This window comes from Poecilia reticulata, linkage group LG23 (assembly GCF_000633615.1).
Source record: "Poecilia reticulata strain Guanapo linkage group LG23, Guppy_female_1.0+MT, whole genome shotgun sequence".
Classification (NCBI taxonomy): domain Eukaryota; kingdom Metazoa; phylum Chordata; class Actinopteri; order Cyprinodontiformes; family Poeciliidae; genus Poecilia; species Poecilia reticulata.
In genome coordinates this window covers 2,938,427-2,958,460 of record NC_024353.1, presented here as the reverse complement: position 1 = coordinate 2,958,460, position 20,034 = coordinate 2,938,427, and the positions used below count along the sequence as shown (strand labels likewise).

General features: G+C 37.0%; 1 protein-coding gene across 7 annotated transcripts in view; it reads right to left on the bottom strand.

The window, feature by feature from the left end:
- The window catches only part of anks1b (ankyrin repeat and sterile alpha motif domain containing 1B), a 183,185-nt gene that overhangs the window by 127,531 nt on the left and 35,620 nt on the right, over nt 1-20,034 (bottom strand). For 6 of the 7 annotated variants that reach the window (XM_017302833.1, XM_008400554.2, XM_017302832.1 and 3 more), the window contains exons 2-3: nt 8,120-8,200; nt 6,636-6,792 (exon numbers count right to left, since the gene is read on the bottom strand). In XM_017302833.1, the coding sequence (XP_017158322.1) occupies nt 6,636-6,792; nt 8,120-8,200 (238 nt within the window). Of the gene's footprint in view, nt 1-6,635; nt 6,793-8,119; nt 8,201-9,005; nt 9,038-20,034 lie in introns of those variants that run through there. The other variant, XM_008400556.2, reaches the window with a different exon arrangement.

The following is a 20,034-nucleotide window of genomic DNA, read 5'->3' as shown; positions in this document are numbered from 1 at the left end:
TGTACAGAAAGTAAACGCTGCTTCAAACGGTCGTCTGAAAGCCACTAATATCAATATATATCTGCTCTGAAAAGAATAAAAACAATCCAGAAACTAAAAAAGACTGACAGAACATCACAAATGTCATCCAGGAACCACTGGCACAAAAACCAAAGCTATTGTTGGTTCTGCCACTGACCCATTTGTCCCTGCAGCCTCAAATGGGCAATAAAACGTAGCGGTCTGATCTCACACGCCGCTTCAGATTGGAAAAATGTGATTTCCTCGACAGAAAGGAGAGTGGCAAAGAGATGAGCTCAGACTCGGCGTGACAGGACGGGAAGATGAAGCAGAAGAGGAGAGAAAACGGAGAAATCCTCCCTCTGTGACCTCAGAGCGGGTTATATATTTCCATTACACGCAGTCTGACAGCCTCTCAATATCATCAGCTCTTGGTTCATTGTTGTACACTGTTGCTGCTGAGCGGGAATCCTGTCAGCGAGCAGCCAAACAAATAGCTTTGTTTGGTTTGGGTTACATTTGGCCATGACAAACAAAACTGGACTAAACGGCCAAGTGGATCAGGAAAGCCCAAACTTTGACACTCAGGCCAAAAACAATGAGGCATAAAAAAGGAAAAACATGACACTGTGAACAACAAACAAAGCTCCAATACATTAGACAAGTAACATTGTTTTTTGTTGCAAACAGATGTATAAATTATCCTAGATCCAAAATGTTAACAGGGTTTTGCAGGTTTCTGAAGCGTCTCGTCTGCAATTTAACCATCTAGTCGTAGCAATAAAAACAAGATTTATGTCACTTTTACTTAAAAGTATACAGCCACATTTTATTACTTCATTAGCAGCTGGACAAAAGCCTGGTTACTGAATACTTTGAGTTGTTGCCAACATTTTTCAATGTAAGATTTTATTTAGTCTGTAATAATTTGGCCTCAATTAGAAATAAAAAGTCTTCATCTGCTCCAACCGCCTACACATGGGGCTGGCAAATTACTATCATTCTTGAATTGTGGTAGTGGGCCACTCAAAATCACTCTAGGGGCCGCAAATGGCCCCCGGGCCACACTTTGGACACCCCAGAAGTAGATCCTATTTAGTTATAAATGGACAGGCAGAAGAAAAGACAAAACGATTTAAAACTTCTGCAAACTTTTCAAAAATATGTTGGAACCTTGAATGGACCAGACAAGATAAATAACTTCCTGTCTTCTCTTGATTATGTTCCACAAAATAAAAAAAGCCTGTGCTGCAGCCGCTACATTTGTACCCAGAGCAGGTGGAGCCGAGTTTTCTGCAGCAACGCCTGATGGATTGATGCGCAGGATGAGATCCGGCTCCGTCGCTACATCCCATAATCCTGGCAGCTCAGAGAAACGAGTTGTAGAATAAGAGGATGAGAGAAATGAGGATAATTACTTCAATCTCTATTCCCTCTTAATGCATCTTTAGATTAAAATGGCAAAATGTGAGAAAAAGAAGCTGGAAATCTGTGATTAACAGGATCAAGTTCATAAGAGTGTCAAAACAAAAAATAATTATCTGTCACAACACAGTGATGATGGATTATTCTAGTAATAAGCAATTTCTTTACACTATTTTTATTATCCACAAAACCTCTGTTTGCCTTTTTTTCTAAGGCAAAGAAGAACAAAAACAACAAAAAGCAAGCAAAGGAATTAAGTTGTAAAGTAAAGAAAACACACTTTAGTATGTTCATGAACTTTAAACAATTTGTTTTCAAGCCTTCATCAATGTTTCAGCAGTTTTGTGGTTTTCTGGACATTTACTCCAAATTGGAAGCTACAACATCAACAGATCTTTAATATATTTTGGTGCTAAGCCATAAACAAAGTATTTTAAAGTATTTTCTGATGAATGGATAAGTTTCAATAGTTCTTTTTGGGACATTAGTCCATCAATCCTGAATGTCCTTCAGGTGATAGAAGCCTGACTTTGTTATTGTCTTTATGTGTTTCTGAAGGTTCAGGTCAGAGTCCATCACTACAGTACATCAGATTTCTGACCTTCTAGCTGTAAAAACTAAAGATTATTGCTGACTCTTGATCATTTAGCTCCAGTTTTGTTTTAAAAAGAGATCCGTAAATCAAAATTAACTAAACTAAATGAAAGATAAAGTATTTAAAAGATTTTGCTGTTCCTAAATGTTTCTGATCAAACAACCTGTAATTTCAGTCTTAAATCCAAGATAATCCAAAGGAAAAACTGAGAAGTGAAGAGCCTGGACTCTACTGGATGTAGAGAGATTATGCAAAAATTGACGTCAAACTGCTTTCAAGAAATTTTCTTTTCATAAACCTTAAACTATTTATAATTTCTATGGGAAAAGTTTCTTAAAAATGACCCAATTTGGTTAAAAAATGATTCAGACACCAGAGAAATTGTGTAAAAATCTTCAGTTGTTTTCTGCCTGATGAACACTTTCTTTTAACACTGCCCTTCCTTCAGAGTTAAACACAGCTCTGGTTTTAATTACCCAACTGCAAAAGTAAATCCAACCCCTTTTTTTTTTTTATTAGTGTTCCTACATAACACCTCAATTAAACGCCCTCACACACACAATCTGCTCTCATCTTGCAATAATCACTTAGGGTGGTAATTTGTTTGGGATCACACGGAGATGAGCCGGCCCTCGTTAGCTGAACTTTAATAAGACCGAGCCGGGCTGGAAACCATACGACTGCCGCCTCTTTTTCCTTAAACAGATTACTCAGAAAAAAGCGTCCAACGGCTCGGTGTGACTGTGTGTCTTGGCAGCCGTCGGCGTGGCGGAGGCCTTTCCCAGAGCGGTTTCTCCCAGCAGTAGCATGTGTTCTCAGAGAGTTCACATGTTGATGAAACATATGGTTTCATTTTTGCTGTGTCGTAGCAACACAGAGCGTCGAGTTACCAGGAATGTAAGGTGACTGCATACGGGGTATTTGCACAGAAATAAATTCGGGGGAAAGCTATGAAAGGCAAACGACCTCATGAGTCTGTAACCTTCGGCTTGGTTCACATGGCTCCCAGTAGGCCTTACTAGTGAAAGGCGCGCTGCTCTTTAGCAGGCTGTCTTCTTTAGGAGAGTGAAGAAAGGATGAGGAAAGCAAAACAAAGTAACTTTATTCCTTCTGCTGATGGAAAACATAACAGTGCTGGAATATATCTGCTGTAAAAGCTGCATTTTATTTCTGTCTGCAGTTCATTCAGGCAGTTGTATATAAGGAGAGAGCAAGATGCTCAGCAGACAACAGGAAGGTAAAATAAATGCTCCTTTGTTCTTTAAAGGTGTCATCCTTTAGAAATCCCACAGCAAAGGTAATAATCTATATATTTGGAAAATAAACACAAACATTACTGCTTTAGTTATTCTACAATTGCTAATCATGCTAGCAGCTAATGTAAGGACACTTCTCTGGTCTCTATATTCGCTCACAGCAGGAAAGCTAGCAAAATAGATACATTTGAAAAAATGGTTATATTTATTTATTTAAAGCATTAATAACTCCACAATATGAATGAAATGGAAGAATGACAGATTCCCACACCAACTTTAAGAAATTTCCTTTAACAAAGATGTGACTTCGCTCCAAAACTAATTAGAAAAAGAAGAAAATAAAAATCAACATATCGAAGTCCGGGCTTGAGTAAGCCGGCTGCTTCAGAGTCAATCAGAGAAAGAAATCACAACAAGTAAGTTGTCAGCCTTCAAAACATTCACTTGGCCTCCAGAAGCCGAGTGCACGCCTTCAGTAAACAAGCAATCCTTCACTATCAATCACTGTCTCTCCTGCACATACATACACTCAGACTATAGTAATCACATTCTCCATCCAGGCAGCCAGACCTCTCACACTCACATGCTCCTGCAATAAACAAAAACAAGCAGTCAATGGAAACTACTGGGACCAATTAGACAACAAGCAGTGAGCTGGAACTGGTCTACCTCATAACATCCACCAACTTCCTATAATCACCTATTGATTGCAGAGTGGGATTAACCCACTTGCACACCATTTTTCATTTACTTCCAAGTAATTCTCCTTATTGATGTCATTCATCTCTCCACAAACACCAGTAAGGACAAATAAAACAACACCTTAAATCAGACTTAAAACTAGCTTCGCTGACACAACTATAGTGCCTGAATTGGTAGAACCGGGAGACGTTCTGCAACTTTCAGTTCTCAAGCTGTGAATGAAAATGAGTTTCATTCTGACTAAAGGCAACACATGACAGATGGAGAGAAAATACTAGACTTAGGCTTGCAAACGAACGCAAACAGCCAATCAATTTAACTCCCACCTGAATACAACAACCACTTCACGCCAATAGCCGCAACAGCAAGGTTTCTCTACACAAACACTTCAGTTTTAAGAGAATAAACAAACTGCATTATTTTTTTAGGTGCAATATCTTTTCAAATGTTATCTTTGGACAAACTGATGTGAAAGTTTGGGAATCTACCAGAAGATTCTCCTTTTTGGACTTTTTTTTATTTTTTTGCAACTATTATAAGTTTTGCTGGCTCGCTTTCCAGGATGAAAAAAAGAAAAAAAAAGATGGATGGAAGGAAAGACAGACCAAAATCCATAAAACGTTTCCATCACAAATGTGAGCAAAACTTCGTCAATATTCACCAACAACTGTGGTGTTACCATTACATAAGAAACAATTAAAATCACGCATGAAAAAGTTTGTTCATCTGATTACGAAACATGCCACGCCGTCATTCTCCTGCTACTTCCTGTCATCTTCTTCATCTTTCCCAGCAGTAGTAACATCCGGTTGTCAATGAAGTGTGATGCAAAAAAAAAAAAAAATGTGTTTCTATTTCAGAAATTTTGATACAACTGAAAAATCTAGCTCAAAAAATGTGAGTTAAGCTGATTTATTTTCATAATTCCAATTTGCACAATTATTTGGTCTTATTAAAGGGAAAAACATTTTAAAATATGAGTTTTCTGCTTCCAGATCTGAAAAATATTAATCTCAAAATCCAGATGTTGTGGTCAAATCCATAAAATTTCAGAAATGATTCACCAACAAACCTAAAAATTACACTTTGACTAAAACATCTACTCCAAGCAAACAGACGCCAGAGGACGAACGCATTGAAGGTCGTAATGTCTGAACCATATCTTTTGCATCAGCAGCTTTTACTCGGTCGTACACAGCCGCTCTCTCAGTCACTGAGTGGGTAAATAAAAACAGGAAATTAACCATGTTCACTCGCTGAGAAATCTCTCAATTTCAGGGGCAAGGTGCATCATTTCTCACTGCAAACAATTAAAGCAACAGCTCCCAGAGGAGAAGCATTTGGCTAATGGTGACAGAGGAAAACGGGGTTATTAGTTAGGCTAAATAACCCTCCCAATAACCTACAGGGTTCATTACTGCTTTATGCTGGCATCACACACACATCCATTTAGCGTTTTCCACAGCGGTTCTGATTCACTGCCACTTCCTGCGCCAGTGATCCGTGCCGCCGTCAATATGCTGCGAGCGAAGACGGACAGGAAGAGCGTGAGGGAGGAGAAGAAGGTCGTTTTCGCAGATAAGGAATGACAGCGGCGGCAGGCCGAACGCTCCCAGCAGCCTGTCAGAAACGGGAAGGGATCGGCTCGCTCCGACAGAGGCCACCATAACAGAACCTGCAGCGGCGTCGGATCGCATGATCTCAGAAACACAGCGGCGGCGGAGAAGACGACGCTTTTACCTCGAGCAAGGGCAGAGATAAAACGCAAATGTGCAGCCATTGTTCCAAGACGAGGAACTGAATGTTTTAGACAAAAATTATAAAACATTCACCATCCAGACTGTTAGACATAAAACGAGAATAATCTGAAATAGAGAAGGGCGATATTGCCAAAAAAAAAAAAATCACGTTATGTTTATTTAATACCCTGATATGGATACCACAGACAATATTCCACTTGCTCTGCAGAACAAGTGCTTTGATTTTTTATTTATTTGGCCAAACAAATATGTAACTTATTTTTACTTTATAAGACAGTCCCCAGAATAAAAAAATATGTTTATATATAAATATATACAAAAATCACAAAATATGTTTAGTGTGTCAAACAAATTATGAAATAAATTAAACGTAAACTACTTTTGGCAAATAAGAACTATTCGGAAATCAGCTGCCACGTGTAAAAAAAAAACAACAACTTAAATACACAAAAGTGTTTCCTACTCATGTTTTGTCCAAAAACTAAAATGTTGTGTGCAAAACTAAGAATTTTATTTTAATATAAATGCAAGTCTTCCTTTTAAAAATGTTCCAACACCCAACGGCAAAATATGTTACATTAAAAACCTGCAAAAAGTAAAAACTTGTGCTTATTTCCTGTTTATCAGGATCTTTGTTCACTTTCATTTCGTCCATCTTTCTCAGACATTCCCATGGAATTAATTAATGATTGTCAATGTTTTGGCCTTTAGCTTTACATTAAATAACATCAAAAAAATCCATCGACATCACTGTAAACGAGACAATATGGCATGCTAATAATCTGGATTCCTGAGTATCGACTTCAAAAGTCAGCAGTGCTAAACAAAGGTAGAAGGCGCGGATTTATTCCAGATTACAGGGTTACCTGAGGATAACAATGAGATTACTGGTACTACCTGCTGGTTGACCCGGCCGTGTGACGGGCCGTGATGGATGAGGATGCGGACGATGTCCACGTCGCCCCGCCAGGCGGCGAGGTGCAGCGGGAAGCAGCCTTTACTGTCAGCCAAGTTTGGCGACGCCTCGCATTGCAGCAGCTTCAGCACCACCTCCCTAAAAAAACAGAAGCATTAATTAGTACCAGTATATACGCCTCAGAAAGCATATGTCTCAAATTTCCTCTCTAATTCTGGTTATAAGCACTAATATCCATACAGTAGTGTACGTGAAGCGAAGAAATACTTGGTTCATCTTTAAGTTAAGAGGAGGATACTGCTTTATGCAAAAATAATCCCACTTCCTGGCATGAATTTGATCTGGTTATTCTGTCTAAAATGTGTTTTATTTTGACAGAATCCAGGCTGCATTTGTCCCCTCCATCCGAAGAGGAAATAAGAAATTACGTGAAGCTTGATTAGCATTGAAAATGTCAGAAGGGAGACAAAAGGGCAAAACGTCTCCCAGGAGCTCAGCATTTTAATGAACTGCTCGCCTCATTTTAATGTCTTTATATTCCCAGATTATTCCATCTGATTGTGGTGACGGGCAGAAGCTGAATTACACGAAGAGAAAGTTTGCTTTCAACCTGGAAGATCCAATAAAATCTTTTGAAAAAAACGTATTAACGACCAGCCTGAGAACAGCTCCATGTATTTTCTTTTTTACTTCCTAACTAAATGTTGAGATCTCTGAGGGTTTTCACTGGCAGTCTAAGTTTTAGTAAGGCTGTATTTTCATTTCTTTCCTTCCCCCAGCTGATCGAAGGGAAGAAATCCACATAATTGCCCCCAAACATTAATCCCTCAGATCCACCGAGCAGAACTAATGGAAAGATAATCCCAACTGTGTTTTCTGAGAAGTCCCAACTAAAGAAGCACAGAAGTGATGCTGACATAAAGAAACAGGAAACACAGGTAAACTTTAAACCAGATGCTTCTCCAGATCAGTTTAGATCACATGTCTCAAACTCAAGGCCTGGGGGCCATTTCTGGCCCGCCGTAGGTTCTTATGTGGCCCTCCAAATTACATCAGCAAGTCCTTTCAATTTTTAACAAATCTGCAAAATCAACAGATCCCCACAGTTTATGTTATTGTATTGAAAACATTTCTCAAAAACATTGGGTTTAAGTGACTGCTGCCTCAGCAAGTTGTCAAGTTGTAGTCTGTGATTGAAATGGCGAATTGTAAAAAGTTACATTTAACATTATACATTAGCACAAAAAAAGTTCTTAAAAATATTCATAAATTAGGACCACAAAATCTATGATTTTGATTACAAAAAAACCCCACAAAAACAATCAAAATCCTGCAGGGACAGCTATTTATGAATATTTTAACAGTTTAATTGGTTTTATCGATGCATTCTGGTACAACTGGCCCTTTAAGAGCGTTCATGATCTTGAAAACGAGTGTGAAGGAAGCAGAAGGAGCGTTTTCCTACCTGTGTCCGTTGAGCGAAGCGTGATGTAGAGGTGTGTATCCGGAGCTGTCTGTGCAGTTCACGTTCACACCCTTCCACATGCTGCAGCACAAAAACACACATCACAATTAACAATGAGCCAAACTGACTTCTGGAGTCCAAATAAACTACAGGCAGATAGTTTCTGATCATCTGCTGTGAAATAATCGCTAACTACATCAGCTAACTAAATCCTCACAACTCACTTTTGATATAAACATTAAACATTTTTTCATCTTTCTAGAGTTCTGTTAATTTTTAAAAATAAAATACTAAAGTTCGCCATGAATTTAAAAGACAGTTCTATGATGTAGGCAGGCGAAAAGAATAATCTGAAAGAAATGAGGGAAGAAGGATGAGAAAGGACAAAGATAGGAGGTAGGATATGAGGAAAGACAAAAAAAAAGTAAAATAAGAGGAAGGACGCAAGAGAGAGAGAGAGAAAAAAATAAAAAATAAAAGAAGGAAATGAATAAGAGAGGAAGGAATGAAACAAAATGACACTGGGAAAGATTTGGAAATACAAATATTTACCCATCTCTGGAAAACAGTGAAATCATATTCCACACTTCTCCATACATTTTAAAAACCAAGTAGAAACTCTGTAAATACAATAAAGGAGCAACAAAAACCTAAATACTGGAGAACTGTAAACCGTTGACATGTTTCTAAATATATTAAATGAAGCTAAAAGTGTGCTTAAACACTTTTTAGGTTATGTATTGCATCATTTTTATTCATTTCTGTATAAGAACTTGAGTGCATTCCTGCAACCTTTCAATTTCAGGGCAACAGAACAAGAATTTGACTTCTTTAACATGCAGATAAAAGCCCCAACAAGCAGAATGAATTTCACCCATAAACTCACAGACATACTTGTGTCATGAAGGACGGATGCAATGAGAGATGGAGCATAATTACAAATGAGAAGCAGCTGAGATGCAATCAGAGCACAGGTGTGAAACAGGAAGTCAAGCTACAGACCAGAAGAGCAGGAGAATCCCGATTTCAAAATAAAACACTTTCTTTTCAACATCATGTTCTCCAACAAAGCTTTCTAAACTCCAGCCTGAGCAACGTCTGGGCTCAAAAACTGCATCAGATCACTTCTAATTTTAGCTGCATGATGAAGAAAATGTCACAGAAAACGTAAAAAGCTTCAGAGACAGAAAGCAAATATCCGAAATTATTCACATACAGCAGATGAGGACCAAATACTAAGGGTATATTTTTACACAAAAAATACAATAAAACACAAAAATCCTTCCATGCATTTATATAAAATTTAATGCTTCATTTATTACATCCATAATGAAAAATGTAAAAATGAATTTTATTTGCATATTTTATATGAATAAAAGTATACATTATTGCTTACCTATTTGCTTTATTTAATCATTTCAGTGATACAACCAGTGGGCGGGGCTAACGCTGCTACAAACCGTCTGATTGGTCTGCAGGTGAGTTGATGTGCAAGTTAACCAATGAACATGTTAGTTATATTTCCTTAAATAATATCACTTATTTTGACTTTAGCACAGAAAATATGAAATATTTAAATCCACAGAATAGTTAATTTTTGTTTTTCATTTTTTCCACTTAAACTTTTAATTACACGTTTATTTATTGCACAATTAAAACCTGACGTTAGATAAATTTACTACTTTTCAGATACTTGGATATTAAGATACTACTCTAAATGTTCCACAGTGTATGAATTATTTTGAAAACAACTGATGTTAAAGAACTGTTGTTTCTTTGATTACTACAAGAATAAATGCTTGTTTAAAAAACAGTTCTCTTTTCTGTCATTTTAATTAATCAATTTAATTCAAAAATACTTTAGAGGAAACAAACGTAACTCAGAGTTGTTGTAGACGCTGATCGCTGTGGAAAAGAAGGATCTCCTGTAGCAGTCGGTGTTACAGTGATATGACGAAGCCTCTGATTGAACATCTTAACATTTGGTTGGTTTTAAGGCAGAGGAAAAATGAAAAGCTCATTTGAAGCAGGTCATTTACAACAAAAACAAAAGAAACCAGTTTCTATTTTTAATGCTTGTTTTTCTGTGTCTGCATCATTTCATTAGACTTTCACTCTTTTCTACTGCGACAGAAATAAAGCACTGATTGTCTTAGCTTAGACTAAAACACACAAAAAATGAGTTGCATTAAATTTTCCATTAACAGTAAATACCAATTTGGATCAATATCAACAGAAAACAAAGCAGTAATCCTGTGTTTTTTCTTAATACAGCACAGAGAGAGCCGTATAACAGAGTTTGATTCAGATCTTTGACGGATGTGTGTTTTATTGATCAATGCTGCTGTGCTGAAGCCTTTCAGCTCTGACATGCAGCACAGCACACAGGAGAAAGAGCAGATTCAGACTCCAGAGGAGAAGGTAGAGAAACAACACAGAGGAGATCAAACTCATTCATAGAAAGATTTTAAAAATTCAATCCTGAACTTGTTTGCAGAGAAAAAGCCAGAACTCACTGAGGAGTTTTGTTGAACAAAATGTTTCATAAAGTGGAAACAAAACATAAAATCTAGCAAAAAAATAAATAAAAAAATAATTTCTAATACACTTGAAATAAGACAAAATTAACTTAAAGTAACTTTTTGCACCAAGATATAGGAGCTCATTTTAAGTCACTAATTTCTTTAATATTGATTTTTTTTTTTTAAATACTTATACTTATTCCTTTACAAAACATTTTTCCATGTTATAAGTGAAAAATATGTCAATAGAACTAGAAATTATTGACTTAAAACAAGCTCCTAAAGGTTGGTGAAATGTTATTTGGAATAAGACAAAATTAACTTACAAGTATACCTAGATATTTGTACTAGAAAGTAGTTTAAAAATTATAAAATTTTGTGTTTTTGCAGTGCAACTTACAATTTATTTTTATTGGTAAAAAAAATGATGTGGCTGTTTGTGATGCTCAAAAAAGTCAAAAAGGAAATAAAAAAAATAAACAAATGTGCACATTCAATGCATTAAAGATATGTAGATAGTGAATTAAAATATATAGAAACTATTTATATGAATGCATCAATCTGCTAGTTTTCACCTTATTGTTCTGGAAAACCTATATCTAGATTTATTAGATGAAATAAAAACTCCCACCCTTTTTGTGATCCATAAGCAGATCAAAAAACATCATGTTCTTAAAACTTTAGGCTTTAACTCAAATTTGATTTAAAATAAGACCTGCAGAATATTTCTGTGACTTTATTCTTTGGTATTTGTTAAATTTAATCATTAATTCAGTATGATTGATATTTTGGAGATTTGTTCCTGTTAAATAGAGGTTTCTTTTCCATGCATCCATAGGATGAATGAGAAAAGTCAGCAACATAAATTAAACTATTATTAATTTAATTGGCTTTAAATCTGTCTATGCTTCATCTATGTAAACTTGATCTGATGCTACATTTTTGTAACTTAGTTCGATATAATTGAACTGAATTGACCCACAAATTAATTACTTAAAGAAAATGTTCTCTTGTTGTTCCCATTTTGATGACAGGCTAATAGAAATGGATGTTAATGCAACTTTATTCACTTCCTAGGAAAATAGAAAGACATGAACTACTAACTGAATGTTTCTAGGAATTGTAATTTTGTTTTTTAACAATCACTTCTCAAATTCTAATTTATTTAAACCGGATATTACAGATGGTTCTGAAATCTGCAAAAAGATAAACTCGTGTCTACCGGGACGGAAAATAATAAATCCAAAACATGGATACGGTCCCTGTTAGAAAATAAAACATCACACTCGGTGGATTACAACTTGATGAGTCACTTCCTGCTGAATCCGTCTCTCTTATCTGCTCCTCCACCTCTGCAGGGTTTCCAGTGGAACCGCGGACCTGTCCAGCCGAGTTCCAACAGAATTAGGAGATTAATCTGAGTTAAGGCGATAGGGAGGGAGTAGCTGCTGTGTTTGTCAAACACGCAGACATAATCCTTCCTAATTAACCTCGGAAATGAAACGGAAAGTCCTTACCGACGACCAAACTTTACATTTCCATAAAAGCTTTAATAGCGATTCTCATCTGGTAACTCCCACCGGAGATTTCTGACTCCGTCTTCATTGTTTTATCATAATCACCGAGAGGTGAAAAGGTCAAAGCCCATGAAAGGCGTCCCAGCAGGCAGAGCAATGCTGCCCTCTGTGTGAACCCTTCTTCAGTTACACTCTGACGGTTTGAACCGCTCTACAAACACACAGACAAAAAAAAAAAATTACAAATCACCTGCACCTACATGTACAAAAAGACAAGATGACAGAGAGAAGTTAAAATTTCTGAAATTTGACTACATTTTGTCATGTTGCAGAGATTTTTATGAGCATCTGATTAAAAAAAAAGTATGATTGTCATTATTTTTTCTGAAAAACATGTTTTATTATGGTTATTAAGTTTCTTTTTTTTAACATTTTATTTAACAGATTAAGAAGAATGCATATGGGTAGATTGGAGTTATTTACAATTGTAGTCATTTTAGTTTAACATTTTGTCTGTAATATAATTTATTTGTTTTAACAGGCACATGAATATTATAACATGGCTTTAATTACAAATTTTCAATAACTACTGATTGAGTAAGTAGTATATTAAATTAAATTGAGACAAAGGGAAGGATTGAATACATGTTCAACTCATTATCAAGCAGAAAAGTAGTGGTAAAAAATATTATTTTGTTCTTGGTTATGTATGCACATGTTTTCTCTGTCCTACTGATATAAATCAATCAAATCAAATATTAATTTATTTTTAATTAAGCCGAATCTGTATTCCAATTTCCAGACTAAAAAAGCAGGTAATGTCAGCTGGACCACATATTAATTTGGTTGATCTTATTCATTCGTATCACAGCAAAGTGGGATAAAAGCAGCAGCACACTTTACGGATTTGAATTTGTTCATTCAAAATCACAACTGTGCACAACTCTGAGTTGGTTTGACGCCATAAAATGCGTTGAAGTTTGCAGATGTAACGCGACAAGATGTGAAACAGATTAATTGCTTTGAATACTTCAGCAAAGTGCTGCAGCAGTGCGATTTGTCCCAATCTAAAGCAAAGGCAGCAGGAAGGAGCCAAACGTGCTCCTTTCATCTTTAAAAGTGCCATTTTCAAAAAGCCGATCTTTGACGTCTTTCACGTCGAACACGGTTTCTTATTTTGGATTTAAACTCCTCATTTAGCGTCGGAGAAGGAGCGTTTTTTTATTTGCAGCTTCTCATTACAGACAGCAAAGCGGGCATCACGCTGCAGAAAAGTTCAAGCTACATCAAAGCAGAGAATTCCCATCAAAGGACGGAGGAAAAATAAGCGAAACCTTTGTAGTCGAGGCTTCTTTTCAGCAGAGGGAAAGGTAAGTCGAATTAATCCACGAACCTGCTGAGGTTCGTGCTTCTGAATAAAACCGAAATCAAAGGCACTTTAGGGGGAGCCGAGGGTTCAACAACAGCTAAAACTTCATGGGAAATCATAAAGAGGAACAGATATAAGGCGACGTGCGGCTTGTTATCGGAGAACAACAAGCCACACAGGAAGTGGACTTGCTTCACATCCTGTTTTGAGAGAGAAGCAGAAGAGATACCTGCCGATTAAAAGCAGCACAGCGAATCCTCTCCGGCTGATATGACCAAACAAGGTGCACAAAAGACGAGATATGTAGTTTACTCTGGATGTTTAAACTCCCAAACTGCCACAGTCAGTCCAGCCGTTTTCTCCTGCAGGCCGACATGCGCAGACCAGGATCAAGTCGGCCTTCTACCACCTGAAGAACATTTCCAGGGTTAGAGGACTAATGTCTCAGCGATAAATGTTTGTGGCTTTACAGACACACACAGGAATAGAGCAGAGAAAGACGTACCTCACCCTCAAATACAGCAGAATGAGTTTGTGACTTTCTGTAAGTTGCTAATGTTCCTGTCTTTTTCCCTGTAACACGTACACAGCGCTCTCACCACACAGCAGAGGCACAACATCCAAAATAACACTCAGATGATGTCTTGCTTTTTTTTTTTTTTTTTTAATCTTTTTCTCCTGCTCCATGTTGTCAGGCGGGTCCAACTGACGTCCTTTCTTGATTGTGCAGGTCTGGTTAGGGTTGAGCGTGACGCTCAGAGAGACCCGGTTACCGAGAGTAAATTTATAATTTAAAATGGGAGGCAATTATATTTTCACACACAGCCGTGTGTTTTTAAAAATCTTGTCTCTAATACATGAAATAATCATTTGAAAACTGAGTTTTTTATCTACTCAGGTTCCCTTTCTCTCCTATAGAAATGTTTTTGATCCAAAAAATGCAAGAAACATCAGAAATCAATTATTTTTACAGCAGTACAGTGTATTTGCATAATATTCGAAGCTCAGGGCTTTCCCCAGGTGTTGCCGTCAGACTGACACCGACTTTCATTTCAGTCGATTCCCACATCAGGAAGAAAATCCCATTCACACCTCCTCGGTGCTGCAGGCGATCCTGCCCTGTTTCACACGTGGAGGTGTTTCCCCATCGCTCCAATCTGTCACCGTCTGCTGCTCTGCGCCAATCACACCGAGTCAGACAAAAACAGTGAAATCCTCACTCCGCTTTGGACTATAAAATATCCATTAGGAAAAAGTTTTTCAGGAATTTTTATAGACAAAGCAAAAATTCAAAAAATGTTTTCTGGTGAATTCTGAATTTTCTACCATCCTTTTCACTCCTTATAATTAGATTTGATCCATCAACTTTAAGTTTTAAATGAGGTTTAGTTGCGAGAAGCCAATTTCTAACTTTTGCAACAGATTTGTCTCCTAAAGCACATAAGGGAAACAAAATTGAAAGTTGGAACTTTTATTGATTGTAGACAACAGTGGCGCACCGATTGCAGTTTTCTGGCCGATCGCCGATAAAGAAGCTTTTAAAATTTAAAAATCTTTTTAAATTTAGGTAATTTACGTCAAAACACCCCAACAATAAGAAATACAATAGGAATTTTGTTTTTTTAGTTCCTGAAAACACTTTTGTTTACTGCAGCTTTTGCTATACAGTATATTTAGCTGTTTGAAACATTTGTTTCTATTCTGCTTTTAAACTCTGACATCTTTTTGTGCATTGTTTTTTATCTGCCCTTTGATGTCCTGTAAATTATTTTTGGTGCAATATAAATAAACATGCCTTGTGGTTTGACGTCCTTTTAATGACATACCCTAGAATGCGCTTGAGGGGTTTTCCCAGCTGTTATAAGTACAGAGTAACGCAGCACCGACAGGTTGCTGTGCATTGCTGAACAGCTGGCAGAAAACAGGCAGAGAAACTCTCTGAACCCTAAACTCGATCCAACTGAATAATCAATATCTACACACTAATCACATCTCTCAGTTAAAGCACAAGATTAGATACATGAGAAGGAAACGAGTCTGCTGAGCATTTTGAGTCTCAAAACTGCCTTTTTTCCAACAAGAAAGTATTAAAATGACTTAAATAAAAATCTGATTTGTATTTTTTCTGAACTAATTTCAGGAGTTTTGATGATTGATCTGTTCATCTTTTGCAATCAAGTCGAATCCCAACTGTTAAACTCAACTAAATTCAGCTTTTCACACTAATTATGTCGTTTAAAAGGCAATTAATGAGGAATTTGAACTGAAGTGAGAAACATTTCTGGAATTAACCAATACTTAGTAAGATTATGCTGAATCAAAGAAACTTTTTAGACTTAAATATCTTTGACTTTTGTTCTGAATTATAACCAAACATGTTTAGATATTAACTTGACTTGTAACTGCAAGACTTTTTGTACATATGGGCGAATAAAAGAGAAACATAAAGCAGGCAGCAAATTAATATATCAGATGTGTCAAAAACTGACCTATTACTAGATTAAACTATTATTAGAAAACGTTGCAATGTTTTCATCCAAGACAGCTTCACACTGCGTTTCTTCCTTAAATAGAGATGGAAACAACCCTCCTCTGCCCTCCGCTGTCTTCCTGCTCTGCACAAGTTCATTTCCACTCACAGGCCACCAACACTGTTTTTCTCCAAGGCATGCAGCAATATTTTATTAATAAAAGCCTTTCTGACCTCCACAGTTTGCCCGTAAATTTAAAAACTTTTATACAATGGTTGAATTATGATTAGAGAAAAAAATGCAAGGCTTTTATGTTGAATAAAACAGAAATTAAAACAGATTTTTTGTTGGGTTTTTTTGGCTTTATTATTACAAATTGCTAGCCAGTTAGCGTGTATTTAGTCCTAAACTCACAGAGCAGATTTATTAAAGTCTAAAATAAATACACTGTCTTCTCAAATGGGAAGAAAAAATGTAATTTATCCTTATCTAATGATGCCTGTTGGGACGTTTATTCCCATAAAATTCTATATCTTAATCGATTCTTGCAAATAAACAAAACAATCATATCTGGAAAAAACTCTGAACCAAACCCTTGCAGTAAATGGGCTACGTTAGAGGAAACAGAACCGTATGCTCATTGTTTCACTCCTCTCGAATTAATCAAACAGGAGAGGAGTTTGAAAAGAACCACCGCCATTACTGATTTACGTTGCAGCTTTCCTAATCAGCCACAACCTTGAGTAGCTACAAACAATCAGCTTTTAAACCGTGTGTGTGTGTGTGTGTGTGTGTGTGTGTGTGTGTGTGTGTGTGTGTGTGTGTGTGTGTGTGTGTGTGTGTGTGTGTTCCTCAAGCTATTCTCCTCACAGTAAGTAAGTGACAGAAAGCCTTGGATCTCCACTTAACCGCAGCCGCCACAAATCCATTTGGCTCGATGTCGATTCAGCATGAGGGAGGGGGGGTCGTCTGCTCTGGGATCTATTCGCTGGACTGAACCGGTCGATGCATTTATCCTGCAGATCTACTAGGAAACTCACTCCGAGTTGACAGAAATAATCAGTCTGTGTAGGTAATGAACACATACACAGGCGAGCGAGGAGGAAAACCTAAGTTTTTGGCGTTACGACAAATTTAAAGTTTTTGTTGTTTCTCATGAGACACAGTGTTGATTCGATAAATTTTACTTCGTAAAAGTTAATTCAGCTCAACAGCATCACTTTAGTCGGACGATTTTCAATTTTAAAACAATATTCTCGGTTTGTCTAAGCAATTTCTTGCACATATGCTGCAGTGTCACATGAATCCATTTGCTTTTCTAGATTCCCTTCAATTTTGTCTCGAGCCTTCCTTGATTTGGATTTCCCCAGTGGAATCCTGATTTTAATGAGCTTTCTTACAAATTAAATACAAGACAGTGTTTTCAAATGCATGTCAACACCAGACTGCTTTCCTGAAATGTAACGTAACCGGGTGACTGAGTTAAATAATCATCAGTGTAGTTACAGCCATCTACAGCTCCACGAGGAACAGAAATTAGACAAGCAGCTGCAATAGAAACCATGATAAGACGGCGACGCCACAGGGAAAGTCATTTGGGTTGAAACAAAAAGCTGCATCAGAAAGCTAAACATTTATTCTCCAGTTTTACTGTGATGATTAGAGCTCTGTTGGGTGACAAAGCAGATATCCAAGGGAGGCGTTTCTGGCTGCTCTCCGTGTGTGTGCGTGCGTGTGTGTGTGTTCACCATCACAGCAGTAGCAGGCAGTCCAGGCTATAAAAGGACTCCTTGAAGACCTGAGTTTACCCAAAAGGCATTTTAATGCTTCTTTCTCTTGAGCACTTCTCCAAATTTCTAAACACAGAGGGAGCAGTCCAGTCCAGAGGTTCAGCAAATTTCACTGGCTTAGTCTAAAGTCTAAAGACTAAAGTCTTAGTCTTATTTAAATACAGCTTGAAACAAAATTAAAGATAATACTAGAAAAAAATGATCAGCAGTCTCAGGAAGTAAAGAGGCCAATAATAATATAACAATAAATGTGCAGCAGCCTCTTAAACAAAAACTATATCTAGTTTTTATTCTGTATTTTTGCTCAGGATTAAGCTAAAACTTTCATTCATCGCATTTGCGTTTAACATTAGAAATGTTAAAATCTAAATCTTTCTGTCCCTTCATGTGACGCTCGTTATTTAGATCTTGAGGCACTTTGAATGTTTTGCAGCTTGGCTACTGTAAGGAGCATTAAATTCTCGCAGAGAGCTTTTATTTTTAAGCTGAAGATGAAACAAACTTTGCCTGAAGCCACAGCGGAAACACTTTCTCTCCACCCTTAACCCCGGCATCATGACAGCTCTTTACTTTATCCTTCTTTACGTCTAACTACCTTTACGACCCGCTTCTTCAGCTGCTGCTCTCAAACTCACTTTTATATTTTTTTAATTTTAATTCAAACAGTAATTTTCTCACACACAAACAGCCAAAAAGAGCTCATACAGACAAATTAAGGAGTCCGCTGCCAAGTTGTGTTCACACACAGCTGCATGCAATTACCCACCACAAGAAGGTATTTAAAACATGAGACTCTCAGGCCTGCGTTATTTATCGGATCCATCAAAATAGCTCTTCTATGCATGTCTACAAACCCATCGAGTAGGAGTGAATGTGTGTGTGAATCAATGCAAATGAATCCGACACATTTAAATATTCGTTTCCTTTCTTTTTTTTAAGTCATCTTAAACTTAAAATCCAGGTAGTACTCCCAAAACTGAACTCTACAACAATCAGGACTCTTAAAAAAAAAGTGGTGATATCGCAGAAAGAAAAAAATTGAGCGTTTGATCCAACAAATTTTTCCACCAATCTAAGTGAAGGAGCTGCTGGTGTGACCAGGTCAAGCGAAGCTCAGCTTTCCCCCAGACTAACAACCGTCTGACCGCAGCGCAGCACACTGCTGTAACTTTACTCATTAATACTTACAGCCTTCAAAGCAAATCACTAAATTCATTATCCATAAAAACCACTCTTTCTGGGCGTTTTGTCAGCATGTAATTAACTGGGGCCGCATATAAATCGCTGCGAGACAAACGAAACCAGGCGTATCCAAAGAGAGCAGCTAGCATAGACATAATATAAGAGTAGACCCCGCATTGGCTGCTCCGGCGCAGGAAATACGGCGGCCATCTTGGAGCGGTCGTCCCTCAGCACTGAGGGATATTGTTGTTCTATGGATTATTGATGTGAGGGCTCCACAGACAACATTTCACAAGTAAGATGGACATATTATTGTGTATATTTTGTGATTAGAATATTACTTTACTGTATTTATGTCCACTGGCGAGATATCAGCTAATATTAGCTACAGTGCTTGGTGTAATACGGGGTTCAGCCCCGCTATGAAGGCTAACTGAGATTCTGTACATCTAAAAAAATGTATTATTCTCTAACATTGACTTAGATTATCTGACGCAAGAGCCTATATTAGAAATGAAACAATGTAACACATATTATAAAACTTATGTGTTAAAACATTCACCAGCAAAGTTTACACAGGTGGTAAAGACTATTATTTATATGTAATTCTTTCACTAGTAAGATACATCCTAAATCTTCCGTTTTTGTTTTGAAAGTTTCCTAAAGACATGATGTGAGGAAGAAGAGGGACAAATCTATAAAGAGAGACGGATTCACTGCAGCATGGATGAATCTCATATCGGATTTTGGACTTTATCTCAGCTGCTGAATCTCTGAAGCTAGAACTCGTCAGCTGAAAAACATGTATATCTATATATATATCTATATATATAGATATACATACATTATGAACGGCTGTGTGCTTTGTAATATGCTCATCATACATCAATATCTGAATATTCCATTCCTATTCTATTGTTATAGCCACTAAGCATATTTAAATATGCTGAACTATGTATTAAAAACATACTTAAACATACAATTGTTTATAAATGTAGCTTTGATAGATGTTTTAAGATAGTCTCCAGCAACAAAAAAAGCGTGTTATGATCGACTAAATGCGC